This window comes from Penicillium soppii (genome assembly GCF_028829465.1).
Source record: "Penicillium soppii strain IBT 18220 chromosome Unknown utg000004l, whole genome shotgun sequence".
Taxonomy (NCBI): domain Eukaryota; kingdom Fungi; phylum Ascomycota; class Eurotiomycetes; order Eurotiales; family Aspergillaceae; genus Penicillium; species Penicillium soppii.
The window spans coordinates 927,372-940,633 of NW_026643234.1; the positions used below are offsets into that span (position 1 = coordinate 927,372).

At 48.7% G+C, this 13,262-nt stretch overlaps 6 protein-coding genes across 6 annotated transcripts; 2 read left to right on the forward strand and 4 right to left on the reverse strand.

Moving 5' to 3' along the window:
• Positions 1–241: 241 nt before the first annotated feature.
• On the forward strand, positions 242–2,271 carry N7529_003766 (calponin homology domain protein; the record flags this gene model as incomplete). The annotated part of the gene is made up of 2 exons (XM_057239293.1): positions 242–408; positions 483–2,271. 2 exons carry the CDS (start codon positions 242–244, stop codon positions 2,269–2,271), a joined length of 1,956 nt encoding a protein of 651 aa, XP_057098588.1.
• A 671-nt stretch (positions 2,272–2,942) lies between these two features.
• N7529_003767 (uncharacterized protein) lies at positions 2,943–4,728 on the reverse strand (the record flags this gene model as incomplete). Its single annotated transcript, XM_057239294.1, has 2 exons — positions 2,943–4,516; positions 4,584–4,728. The coding sequence occupies 2 exons, from the start codon at positions 4,726–4,728 to the stop codon at positions 2,943–2,945; spliced, it is 1,719 nt and encodes a 572-aa protein (XP_057098589.1).
• Positions 4,729–5,608: 880 nt separating this feature from the next.
• N7529_003768 (ORMDL family protein) lies at positions 5,609–6,316 on the reverse strand (the record flags this gene model as incomplete). Its single annotated transcript, XM_057239295.1, has 2 exons — positions 5,609–6,144; positions 6,181–6,316. The coding sequence occupies 2 exons, from the start codon at positions 6,314–6,316 to the stop codon at positions 5,609–5,611; spliced, it is 672 nt and encodes a 223-aa protein (XP_057098590.1).
• A 1,109-nt stretch (positions 6,317–7,425) lies between these two features.
• Positions 7,426–9,036, reverse strand: N7529_003769 (uncharacterized protein; the record flags this gene model as incomplete). Its single annotated transcript, XM_057239296.1, has 1 exon — positions 7,426–9,036. One exon carries the CDS (start codon positions 9,034–9,036, stop codon positions 7,426–7,428), a length of 1,611 nt encoding a protein of 536 aa, XP_057098591.1.
• Positions 9,037–10,040: 1,004 nt separating this feature from the next.
• N7529_003770 (zinc knuckle domain protein) lies at positions 10,041–11,871 on the forward strand (the record flags this gene model as incomplete). Its single annotated transcript, XM_057239297.1, has 2 exons — positions 10,041–11,006; positions 11,065–11,871. 2 exons carry the CDS (start codon positions 10,041–10,043, stop codon positions 11,869–11,871), a joined length of 1,773 nt encoding a protein of 590 aa, XP_057098592.1.
• Positions 11,872–12,091: 220 nt separating this feature from the next.
• On the reverse strand, positions 12,092–13,200 carry N7529_003771 (putative haloacid dehalogenase-like hydrolase; the record flags this gene model as incomplete). Its single annotated transcript, XM_057239298.1, has 3 exons — positions 12,092–12,446; positions 12,513–12,752; positions 13,082–13,200. 3 exons carry the CDS (start codon positions 13,198–13,200, stop codon positions 12,092–12,094), a joined length of 714 nt encoding a protein of 237 aa, XP_057098593.1.
• Positions 13,201–13,262: the final 62 nt, after the last annotated feature.

The following is a 13,262-nucleotide window of genomic DNA, read 5'->3' on the forward strand; positions in this document are numbered from 1 at the left end:
TTTTTTCCCCTTTCTCTCCTTTAATATTTACTAGAATACTCCTTACACTTCTTGTCCCTTGAATCATTCTACTCTATTGTTTCCAATTGTATCGCGAAATTCTCTCTGCTACCCAACACGCGCACGCCACCATTAGTTAGGGCCGATCAGGCACCGGCGAAGGGATACATAGCCCCAGTGGCAACACTCCCACGACACCTCAAACCACTTTCTCCAGAGAATCGATTTCTCGACACACATCATGGCTTCAGTGACTTCGTTAGACAAGGACCTGCGCAATATGCGCCTGTCCCGCTATACCCCGCAGGCAGCCGCGGAGGTACGCGACTGGATTGAGGAAATGCTGCAGGAGAAACTGCCATCGCCAGACTTGCTAGAGGGCCTAAAAAACGGCATCGCTCTATGCAAGTAAGTTCAAATTACGCATTCGCAGAAAATTATTCTTAAACCTAGGACTATTCGCTGACTCCTTTACTTACAAGGTTGGTAAATCTTGCCGTGTCACCTGGCGTGAAGTTTAAGCAGTTATCAGCGCCGTTTGTACAAATGGAAAACATCTCGCATTTCTTGCGTGCATGTCAACTGCCGCCGCTGAGCCTGCCCCCACACGACGTCTTTTTGACGGTTGATCTGTACGAAGCGAAAGATCCGGCGCAAGTTCTCCAGTGCTTGGCAGCTTTTAGCCGACGAGCGAACGCACTTGCACCTAATAAATTCCCACGTACCGTTGGGCCGCAGAGCAAGCGCAGTGTGATTAGCCCAGAGGCGACAGGGTCGTCGAGCGGAGGGTATACCCCCCGATCAGCTCGTTCCTCTAGCAATGTTGGCGATTCGGGGCCCCCTCTCCCCGCTCGAACGGGAAGTCCTGCGAAGCCTTCCGGCTCTTATAGTACTTGGGCCAAGAGAGGAGATGAACAGGACACTACTCCGGCTTGGAACATTCACCAGTATGGCTACATGGGTGGCGCTAGCCAAGGCAATCAAGGGATTGCATTTGGCGCCCGCCGGCAAATCACCACTCCCGGGCCTGCCGTTCCTAACCTTGCAGAGAAGGAGAAACGCAGGCGCGAGGAAGATGAGAGAATTCGCAACGAAAATGCAGAGAGAGAAGAGGCAGAACGGGCACGCCGCCAGCAAGATATTCAACAAGCGGAGGCCCGGGCCAAGGCAGAAGAAGAACGCCGATGGGAAGAAGAGACTGCACGTATAAGGGAACAGGAACGCCTCAAGGTGGAAGCAGAGAAGAAGAAATGGGACGATGAAAAGCGCCAATGGGAAGCGGAGGAGCAACGACGCTTGGCGGAAGAAAAAGAAGCCGAGGAGCGTTTTGAGCAGGAGCGCCAGCAAAGACGGAGCCTCAATGATAACCGTCTCAACGGCCAGTTCCTTAGTCAGTACCAGGCCTCCAATTCTCAGACCAGCGATGCCTCCGGTGCATCTAGGTCGGTTGAGGAAACACCGGAAAGCCGCCGGATCAAGGAGCTCGAGCGAGAGCTACAGTTAGCGAAGGACCGCGAGCGCCAGTATGAGAATGAGCGCATTCAGCCTCGGAATTCCGGTGATGAACCTCAGCCTCGTAGTCGGAGTCGTCCCCAGCCCGTACCCCCTAAGCCAAGCTACGATCTCTCTTCTCTCGAGCAAGAACGGCGACTCCTCCGCACGGAGTGGCAGAATACCCAAGATATGCCAGCTACCTCAGAGGAACCCGAAACCAGCTTTGAGCAAGCCCCGCCTCTGCCTTCTCGACCACTCCCTGAGCCAAACCCATCTTTTTCTGCGCAGCCGACAGTTTCCAGGGACCTACCCCCAGCGCCACGACCACTCCCCGACCCGGTAGCCTACAACGCTAATCGGGGCCGGGAAAACCGCGTGAACAATTTCCTTTCCTCCAATCCAGCGCCGGCGACCCCAACCCCTGCCACCCACCGATTCCAAGACTACACAACGACATCTGAAGTCGACGCAGAGAACAGCCGCCGTGAAGCCTCGCAGCAGAAGACCAAGGCCGGTGGCTGGGCATCCAAATCTCTTCTGGAGCGCGAGATGGAGCGCGAGCGTGCGCGCCAGGAAGAGTGGGAAGAGAATCAGAAGCAGACAGCTGCCGCGGCTGAGCGTGGTGTCAACGACCCCAATCATGGCTCAGGCCCTGGTCAATCCTGGGATGTCCACCAGTATGGCTATATGGGTGGTGATAACCAGAACCGTGGCGGTATGGGGCTTGGTGTTGGCGGTGCTAGGCGCCAGATCATTGGACCTCGACCACCGCCATAAGCTGCCCACTCCTGAGTTTTGTTGATGCCTGTTCAACCTTGGTTTTCTGTTTGCTTTCTCGCACTTCTGTCGTTCTGCCCTTATTACCATTACAGTCTTTTGTATTTCTTCTTTTCTTGGTCCATGGGGCTCTACCATCCCCGCAGAAGATACCTTATGTCATTCTGAGTGATGTTCTCCCTATCATTTGCATTATGTGATTCCCGTTCGGGGCCATTTGCCTTGCTTTGATATTGTTTGTAAATAGCAGCTTATACTGAAATTTTAATGATCAATACTCAAAATATGACTTTTCTCAACATGGCTTGCTGGGCAAGGGACAATGAACAAACAGATGGAGTAGTTGGGGGCAAAGATTTAAGGAATTATTCGCCATCCAGGTTGCTTAACAAGGGAAAGAGGTACTAGAGTGATTTGTATTCCATGGCGGCCCTTGTGTCTAGACATCGTATTTCAACACAAAGCTCCAGCCATACATATTAGTCTCATGCACAGTAGACCTTGAGGGGTGACCAGCTTAAGTCTGGTTATTTATATTTATTACAGCCAGAATGTTATTTTAGACGAAAAAGTATAGCAATATATACACGCTGAACAGGGAAAGAATCTCGATCGTAGGTATCATCTGTCGTGGGTATCATAAAATTAGCCTTGACTTCAACTCAAGTCCTTCAAGGCAATATGTGATCAAGCATAAACTTAATTCGAACGCCACTCTCCCATAAATAAGACCACTCCACAGTACCGCGCTCCAGGGAAGCCGATTCACGGTGAGCAATTCCCGCCTGAGCGGCATTTTTCAGCTGCGGCGTTGCAGAGATCGCGTTCTCATGATGTAGGATGGTAATCATGGCCTCTAGAAGCATAGAGATTTTGGCATTATTGGCAATTGTTGGACTTGCCGCCCCATAGGGGAGAAAGCACTGCTGCAGTTTGGTTGAAGTGAGGTAATCATCATTTGAAGGCGGCGCGGAACTCTCCCGCATGAGGTATAGGAGAAGTTCGCAGAGACCGCAGTGTGCTTCCATTGTGAGACCCGGGAGATTGGAGGGGGTAATAAAGTGTTGGAAGATTGGGAGAGAAAGGTCGCGAATGTTCTCTGCGAACATGTGGTAGAGGTCGTCGACAGGCACGAAATCCTTGGGTAGTCTTGTCGAGACACTGGAAAGGAGGCCGAGCAGTCGTTGGCGAAGAGCAAGTGAGTTGTAGCCTCCTAAGGAGGATAGGTCGTTGGCATGGTCTGCGTCAAGCATCTCCGTGTCAGACTCTGCATTTCTATCCATAACGTTCCGAGTTCCTCTCCGGGTGCGCTTGGTAGGCCGAGCCTTCGTGGCTTTTGCAGGAGGTGATATTTTCCTCGAAATTCTTCCGCTGAAAGTAATATACTCGTCGTCTGAGTCGGATTGATAATCACCATATTCCCCCTTGTCAACGTTGACCACCTTAGATCTCTTCTTGGAGTTTGACGAGCGTTGCTTAGTTTCGGATTTTCGTAGTTCGTTTTTGAACACCTCTGAGAATTGGGCGGATTTTGGTTGACCGTCTGCAAAGATTGCCCGCATGATTCTTCGATCCCGTCCGTATGTAGTAATATTTGAGGCGATGTACTTGAAAATCAAGCTTTCCCGTATAATTCCGAGGCCATCTTCCTTGTTATTCCCCTTCCTGAATCGGCGCGTTTCGCGGGTCCCTTGCTCTGTCGGCTCGACACCCTGAGAAGCTTCTCTCTCGGACCTCTCTGCCAATTCCCTTTGTTGAGCCCCTAAAAATTCCGATTCACGCTCGTTCCAGTCATCTTCAAGCACGGTACAGATGAACTGGAGCCATATCTGCCAATGTTTCCATCTGGCCGGATGTGACACTGAACAATTGAATGCCCAACCAACGGCATGCCAAAAGTCCTCTGCAGTGGCCCAAAGAGAATTTTTGTCATTGAGGATAGTTTCACCGGGCGCTGGACTGTCGCGTCGCGTGCCCTGTCGGGTGGATTCAAAATGAGTGAAATTGAAAGCACTGTGGAAATGCGCGTTCTTAGAGCCGATGAGTGCGTGTGTCAGTCGCAGCAAACGCAAGGCGATGTTGGGAGCCTCTTTTTCAGCATCCAACTCAGCTCCTGTTGTGGTGTTTGGATGCACAAGCATAGTTGCTGCTATGGCGAGATGTTCGGGTTGTGGAACCACCACCTCATTCGATGAGATGGTGCCTGATCCAACAACATTCAAAAGAAGATTGAACGCTTGGGGATCTGACGGAGTAAATAGTGTGAGCCGCATTACTATGTAATCAGTCGCGTCGCGGGGCAGTGAACTTACAGAGCTTCTCTTCAAAGAAAATCTCAGTCTGTCGGGTCAACTCAAATGACAGTGGCACAAAAGACCGCTCTTGCACCTCGTCCATGATTGCCATGTCTGGAGAGGGCTCACCGAACAAAAACTTGAAGAAATACATTTGAGACATTTGAGCGAGATCGACGCGCTTATCGATAAGCGCGAAACGATCCTGGAAGTATACTCCGTACTCCGTCCTAGGTATGGTATATAGCACCCACGAGCCTTTTACTACTATAATAGTAGACTTGGTGTGAGTAGAGTTCTTCAAAACATTATGGTAGGAAGTTTGACATTAAGATAATATACTAGCATGCTACCAAATATAAACAAGAACGATGTGATTTGAAATCTCCGAAATTCTAAAAAAAGATTTGACTCTTTTGATTTGACTCTTTGTTTCGTAAACAAAAACAATGAACTTGGCCGCTGGTTAACTAATACAATATTATATATGCATTGAGTATGTCCATTGTTGGCCATAAGTTGGGTAACCTTGGGAAGATAAAGGCCCCAAATAAAGATAGAAGCAAGAGAAGCAACAGGATTGGCTATAAGAACATATCGGTAATCCCCGCATTAGCCAAGAGATCAACTTGCATTAGATAAAGTCTTTACATCAATATGTGTTTGCATTACAAAGGAGTTGAAGTATTTACCTACACATGTAGGTATATTACAAGATTTTCGAGCTGATCAAACCACCATATAAAGTATGCAGGGCATTGATACTTGATAATCTAGACAGGCTGCCCAGGAGACAGAAGGGGTGAAATTTTGGACTTGGTCAGCAGTGATATCTGCTTCTTCATATTTGCCAGAGAAAAGAAATACAAACAGGATGTGCGACAGCCAACAGCGGGTCAAATCCCCGTCAATCAATTTCGCAATGCAAAGGCCCTTTATGTAGAAAAAGGAAAGGCGGAGAAGCTTGAAAAATCAAGGTCAAGTAGACGCCAACTTGGAAAGCAATTGGAAGAGGGGAAAAGGAAAGAATTAAATGGGAGACATTATGACTCCTCGGGTATATCGGAAAAGAGACCTATTCGCAACCGATGCGACTGCAGGTGCAAGGTTAGCCAATAGTTATCAACACGCGTAGTAGGAATAGTGCTAAGGGAACGTACGAAAGGCAACTTGGGAATGACCACCGCCAATGTGGCCAGGAAGTTGATGGTGAAGTGGGTCAGGTCGAAATGGGTGTAATGGGTGCTGAGGAGGAAAAGCACGATAGGCACGCAGAGCAAGAACTTCTTAGCGGGTGTGTACTGGTCGCCGTTGTCGATTTGCTCCCACATATTGAGATTGTCGTAGGCACCGGCGTTGAACTCGAATGGGATGCCCCGCACCCAGTGGAACATGAGGAAGGATCCGAACATGTAGCTGATGTTGGTGAGGGTCCATGAGGTTTCTTGCGAGACACCCGGGATAATGTCGTAGATAATCTTAAGAGCGGCGATACACACGAAATGGATTGTCCAGGCGCCTATCGGAACGAAGACGGACGTGTTAGTTTGGATTTCTTGATATCTTGCGATGTGGTCTCCTAGAATCTCTCGACTTTTTCTTTGTTGTCACTTACCCTTAGCATTCACCCAGTTTGCATTGAGATTTGGCAATGCGGCCTGATCGCTTGTACGCTCGATAGACTCGGCAGGTTCTTGGTAGATAAGACTGCTGGACCGCCTCCGTCGGCCTTGTTTTTGACTCTGGCTCATGCCTGGAGATAACCGCTGCGGCCCTGTGTCAACATCCGGAGGGAAGGAGATGCCACGAGGGGCCAACAGGGAAGACCCTTTGGAATTGTCGGACGCCAGCTTGACGGTTGTAATAAGATAGTAAAAGATGGACGAAGAGAAGGAGAAAAGAGGAAAAGGAGCGTGGGGATGAGGTGGCACGGCCCAGACTGGAGTTTGGCCGGTCGGTCGGCTTGCGGGTCACGGGGTGCGCGGAAGAGCTCTCTCTGATTCACGATTCTCTCTACTAGTAGTTTCTTTCCTTTTTCGATTTTCGATTTTTCAGTGAGCTGAAGCTATAAGTAGACTGTCTAGGGCTTTATGATTAGCTTATATTTGTAACTGACCAAATTGGTCTACTAATTTGAGGCGAATACATTATTTGCCTTATGCAGGTGCGGAATCTAGTCCGAAAGGACCATGAACTACTTTTGATGAGGGGAGTCGATCTCTTTGTTTTTTATTCATAACATGATTATAGTTATGATTATATTGGATATTGTAAACTTTATCTCCATTTTCTTTTGAAGCCTTCTATGCTTCATGAGGGAAAGATTTCTGAGACACTGATAGAATAGGCTAATATCGACTTGGCCACTCTAACCACGCTTAGCTATGACTCCGAGATTATGATATTCTCCTTTAATGGTCCAATTAGCGTCTAGATGAGATCAAAATCGGGAACAGAAAACGCGATGGCGAGGAGAAAGAAAAGAGAAAGAGAAGAATTGAAATCGAGGGGATTGTATATTCACGCTAATCCCTCGCACCTTCCCCCTGAAACGATATCTCTGTTCAACTTAGATTTTTGTACAGTCTGCTCAAACTGGCTGATATGTACATATGTTACTTAGTGGAAGCATACATATGCAGAGATCGAGCATAGAGGGGACATTTATTCAACGTTGTTTGCTCAACTTTAGAATTCGATATCTTAGATGTAAATAAAGACTCTTTATATACAGGGCTGAAAAAGAAGGCCGAGTTGCCAAGAAAATGCGGCTCTTACAGTAGATAACTTAAAGAATGGGACAGCGCCAAATAAACAAGGCTTGAATCTATGAAACGTGTCATGTTGCAAGGCTCAAGGCTCAAGGCTCGGAGCTGAATGTTTTGGCGCAATGGAAATTTTCGGGAGAGTGGAAATCCCCAGTACCATTATAGCGAGCAACAAGCGGATAAGGACATAAATCCCGCGTAATGACATTGCCAATATTTTCATTGGTTGACGCTCGTAATGTGTCTGGAGCATGGCCGTCTTCAACCCAAGACACCAGAGCTTCGATTGCAGTCTGGGTTTTAGGTGTCGGTCCAACGCCAGGGGCACAATGCACACCACCGGGCGCCATGAACAGACGGTAGAATTCATTAACAGCGGACGAACCACCCATGGTATTTTCCACTTGCTTGCGATAGTTGATGGTAGCCTGGGGCATGATAGCAGGATCCGATAGTCCGTGCCAGGTAATCAGCTTTCCGCCAGCTGCCTTGAACGAGGACAAGTCTGGATCTTCTGCGCCGAAGAACTTGGTGTACTCGTTTTCCGATTGTGTAAAGAAATCCAAGTACTCGTCGTATGTCATGGTTGTAGTATCGTACTCTGGGTTCTTTTGGAGAAAGTATTGGAACCAACTCGAGCTGATGGGGAAGGGGACCCCAGTTGTAGAACCATTCGTGGTTTTTGTATTTGCGACACCAGCAAAGGGGGTTCCTGGAAGAATCCCGTACCAGAGAGATTTGCCCTCACGATTGCGAGGCCCATCCAAGGTCTTTTTGACAATGTCCACAACAGTCTGGGTGATGTTCACAGAGCTGCCATCCACATCGACTGTCGTTCCAAGCAAAGTAGCAGGGTCAAAAGGACAGTTCAAAGAGCTGATGATACCGTCCTTAACCCCGTCCAGCTCATCACACGCTGAAATGGCCGCACTGTAGAAAGCCATAAACTCCTGTTGAGTTGGAAACACACCTGCTTCCTGCATGACAAGCTGAGCCCAGTACTCAGCCGGCACAACCGTCGGCCAGTAGATAATAGGCGACATGGCGAGAATACCATCAAAATCGTGAGGATACTTCTGGGCTTCCATGTATCCTTGTCTGCCTCCGGTAGAGCAGCCATTGTAGTACGAATAGGCAGGCTTTTGGCCATAGTAGCTGGCGCTGACTGCCTTCCCAACCACCGCTAGATCATGTACTGAGCGAGTTGCAAGGTTGGCCACCAATGCGTTGTTGACCTGGCCATCGGATGTGAGTGCCCAACTAGATGGGTCTATGGGATTGTTGGTATGGCCGCCATCAGACCATCCTGTTGAGAAACCTTCGCCGGCCGGGGTGGCAAGACTGTCGCCAAAAGTACCTCCAGAGTTTCCAACAGCATATCCACCACCTCCAATGGCTTGGAATCGGCCATTCCAATTGGTGATGTTGAGTGGAAGGTATAACTTCACCAACACGGTATCCCCTTCGGATGCATGCGTCAAAGTAACATTTACATCACATATATCGAGATTGGATACTGGCGACGAAGAGCGGAACCACGGGTTGACAGGAATAGAAAGATTGTGTCTTTCAACTCCAACAACGGACAGCACCTTTGCTCCAGGGACATTAGGAAAAGCAATTGACGAGCACGGATGCGTTTGGCTTAATTTTGAAATGACAGAATGTGCCAGCAAGCTACCTTCAACCAAAGAGGTGAACATTGCAGAATTAATTGTTTGGAAAGGTAGAAATGTCCATTGGAGAATCTATTCAATGCTTTTATAAACAAAATCCAGGGCCATCCAGGTGTTGGGGGGGGGGGGGGGGGTTCAGCGTAAATATGCAGCCAATAATGGAGGATCCCACAAAGAGAACGTCAACTTGGATGGGTATGTCCTATACCGCCGTAAACCTGTGTTGATAGTAATAATGGTAATATCCCATGCAGGGGAAAGTCCCGTAGACTTCTAGCGTAATTACCGAGCCAATTATCATGACAGATTCTTGCGAACTGACGGCGGTGCATGCTCTCGATATCCCTACCACGAGAAAGATGTGCCGACTGTAGGAACTTTCGATGAGAAGACTCGGGCAAGCAATTCCCAAGAGCTTGTAAAGGTTATGCTTAGACGTATACTGCTGTGGAAAACATTGCTTGTAGGCAATCCTTGCTTTGCTCCTTGAACTTCGAGTTCGGATAAATGTTCCAGATTGGCGAAACTAACGAACTAGCCCCGAGTCACCGGGATTGCAATACATTGTTACCGATATACTAATCAAGACACCTACAGTATAAGTTATGGATCCATATCTGTTTGCTTGTACTATCGATTAGAAATAACCCTCCAATTGATTCGATAATTATCATGTTGTTCTAGTCTCAACAATATGCTAGTTACCCTGTCCCTACAAAGACTGACAAAATATGTTTGGTGACGAGGAAGACTAATAACAAAGTCCCAAATTACCATATCATGAATATGAATGCCAAAAGCTAACAAGTATTTTGCCAGGCCTGGTTATACTAAGTGCTATTTATGTGTCTAGGAAAATCCATATGCACCTAAGACTAAGTGCTGTAGAAAGGATGTATAGTTCAAATTGCGTGACTTGTCTTTACCGGTCACCGTGAAATTTAATCAAGATCCAAATTCTACTGTTGATCCTCCGCGACCACGCCATCTTTACCAGGAAATCCTTACCCAAGACGGTCTTATTATCTAATATGGCCAATTCATCTGACGAAGAGGCCGATTCACGAACAGCTTCGGTGGGCATACCGCGTGCTCGCGCAAACCCACGTTCCACTTCGCGCTCCGCATCCAACGACAGCAATTCCCGCCCGGCCAAAAGACAGCGCAGAAGCCAGAACACAAAGAATTCGGATCTTAGTGATTTTGTTCCCCGGGGTGCTACTTTTAGCGAACGTCCTTTGCCAGTTGATCCAGACAGTACATCTAGCTCTGGGTCCAGTTCAGATTCAAGTAACGGGGACTCCGAGGACGCGGACTCTGATTCCAATTCACAACCGGACACTACCAGCGCAAACCCACACGAAGGAAACACAACACCCGCTATCAGTTGGAACCAAGGCCGGAAGGCTGCAGTTCGCACCACGCTTGGAAAACGACCAGCACCAAACGGGACGACTACACAGTTTACAGCAGTGAATGACAGATACTGGCGCAGTCGCAGTGAATCTACATCACCGGCACCTCCTGGAGCGGAGGAACCCCAGGGCGAAGAAGTGAATGCAAATGAACAATCTGGTGACGAGGAGGAGCTAGAGGAGGGGGAGATTGACTCTAAGAGTGAATCAGATGATTCTGATTCCCTCGACTCAGAAGCGGACGACTCAATCCTACTCAACATTGGCGACAAAATGGATGGAGTAGACAGTGGCAATGATTATGACCCCGCCACTTTGGCTCTTCAGCATGCGTCTAACAACACAAACGGGAATGGGACTTCGTTTGGGTCTCCCTCAAAAGAGGAGGCTTTCCGACAGTTCTCCCGCAAATATCCCACTGCACCTACCTCTCTAATAGATCTGAACCAACACGATCTTGAACTTCAGGCTAAATACGTGCATTTCGACAAAAACATTCACGATCTGGACCTCAGGCTCCCCGTTTCATGCATTGAATGTCAACGTGAAGGCCATATGGCCGATGTTTGCCCATTCAAAGAGGTATGTCTGCTAATTATGGATCCGTGAATATGCCTTTTTCTGACCTTTTGTTTTCAAGTGTGAACACTGCAACGCGTGGAACCAACACCAAGGCAGCACCTGCCCCACCTGGCGGAGATGTCAACGATGCCGCGAGCGAGGCCATGATGAGCCGCAATGCGAATCAAAACTACGCAACTTTCCATCTGAGGTCCCCTGTGATTATTGCGGTAACGAACACCTGGAGTCCGAGTGCGACCGCTTGTGGAAATCACCATCCCAAGAGACCCACTCCCAACAAGTCACCGTCTCAATCTGCTGTTCCAATTGCTGCAGCATGAAGCATCTTGCAGGAGATTGTGAATCCAGCGGCACACGCAGAAGTGTCAACTTATCTTCATCTTCGTTCAGCCTCAAAGGTATCGATCCGTACATGATCACAAACCTCAACTCCGTCGGCGAAAGTCGAAATGGACCTCCATCAAGCCGAGGCCGACCTGGATCTCGCGCAAGACGCGACTGGTCCCCACCTTCTTCCCCGGATGATGATGACATGATGTCCCGTGTCTCCCGAGGCAACGGCCGTCCCGCCACCGCCGCCCCCCGGGGCAACACTCGTGGAAATATCAAGTTCGGAAACGGAGTCGGAAGCAACCGCGGCGACTCAAGGTCTCGTGGCCCTTCGCGTGGCCGTTCTCCATTCTCTGGCAATGGAAATGGGAATGGTCAACGATCTCTGGATCCGCCACCACTCCCCCGTGGCCCTCCTCCCCGTGGACCTCCTCCGCCAAGAGGGGGCCGTGGTCGTGGAGCCTCTCGAGGTCCGTCGCGTGGAGGTTTCTCACGCGGGCCTCGTGGGCCTGGCAGAGGCCGCAGCCGCGGATAAGGAGCTTTCCTTTGAAAATAATTGCTCGCCTGTTTGGAGGGCTTACGCAGATACAGCACCGGTTCTTACTTTAATTTTCAGATTCACCTGGGAATGTATGTATTATGAATATGAAAGCGTACCTTGACCCTTTTAAGGGAAGTCAAAGTGTTTTAGTTGGAAGGTGACCGGGTGGACTGTTTAAACACGGCTGTACCAAAACAGATGGCACGAAATAACCTCACTTGGCATGATCATCATTCTCCTTTGTCCCAAGGAACCCACCCTCTAAGACGTTCACTAAATCATCCAGCTGCGAGATGCAGAGATCTGTATGTGGATGTTCACTCAAGTGCCTATTGTGCTCATTTACAAGCAATACTGTTGCAGCTCCAGCCGCATGGCCAGACGTCATATCATCAATGCTATCACCGACCATAATCAAGTTCTCCCCATTAGCCAACCCCCACTCGCTTGCAATGTGCAAGATACCCGCCGGATCGGGCTTGGGTAGAATATTAGGTGTATCCCGCGTGATGATTGGCAAGAATACATGAGCAGGGAGGTGATTGTCAAGGAGGTTCTTGACAGGTGCTCTGGATTGAAGATCTATTAGCATGTTGAATACAACGTTACTGCACCGATGATTTCTATGTACATACTCGAAGTTGCGTGTGCAGAGGGCCAGTCGGAGCCCGCGGGACTGGAGATAATCCATTAATTTGACCAGGCCCGGCTGCGGCTGCTGGTCTACCATTGCCCGGCGCTCCACGGCTTGCACTTTGGATACAGCTTCGGCGCGATCTGCTGCGGGCAAGTCTCGGATGTGTTGGAGGATGTCGATGGAGCGGTCAATTCCTAGTGCTTCTCTGCATAGTCTCAGAAACGAAGTCTTGATTGCGCTATAGGGGCTGGAATATACCTCATTTCACTAAACATGTGGTTCTGTGGCAGACTAGCCAACGTTAGCGATGTTACCTAGGTATAGAATATTCGAATGTATATTTCGAAATGTGCCAATCAAATGCATCGCACACTGCAATATAGTATGTAAGGTACTTGCTACCAGCCCAAAGGAATACAGGAAAAGGCGTTCCAAAAGACATGGCATCCTCAAAACAAGCTCATGCCTGGATCCCATTGGTGGCACATTTTAATTTCCAATATTCACCAAATTGGTAAAAGTCCAAACAAAACAAAAGAGATTGAATAGAAGGACCCATTGACTCACCACAGAGTGCCATCCACATCAAACACAATTCCCTTCAACGGAGGAGCAGTTGACGTTTGCGCTGGATCAAGAGGCGCAAACCTTCGAGGACGAAGATGCTTACAAGCGACAGCCGACATGGTTCTAGAATAAATACGTGGAAATTTGAACATCGAAAGGCGAAAAGATAAGGGAAGTTGAA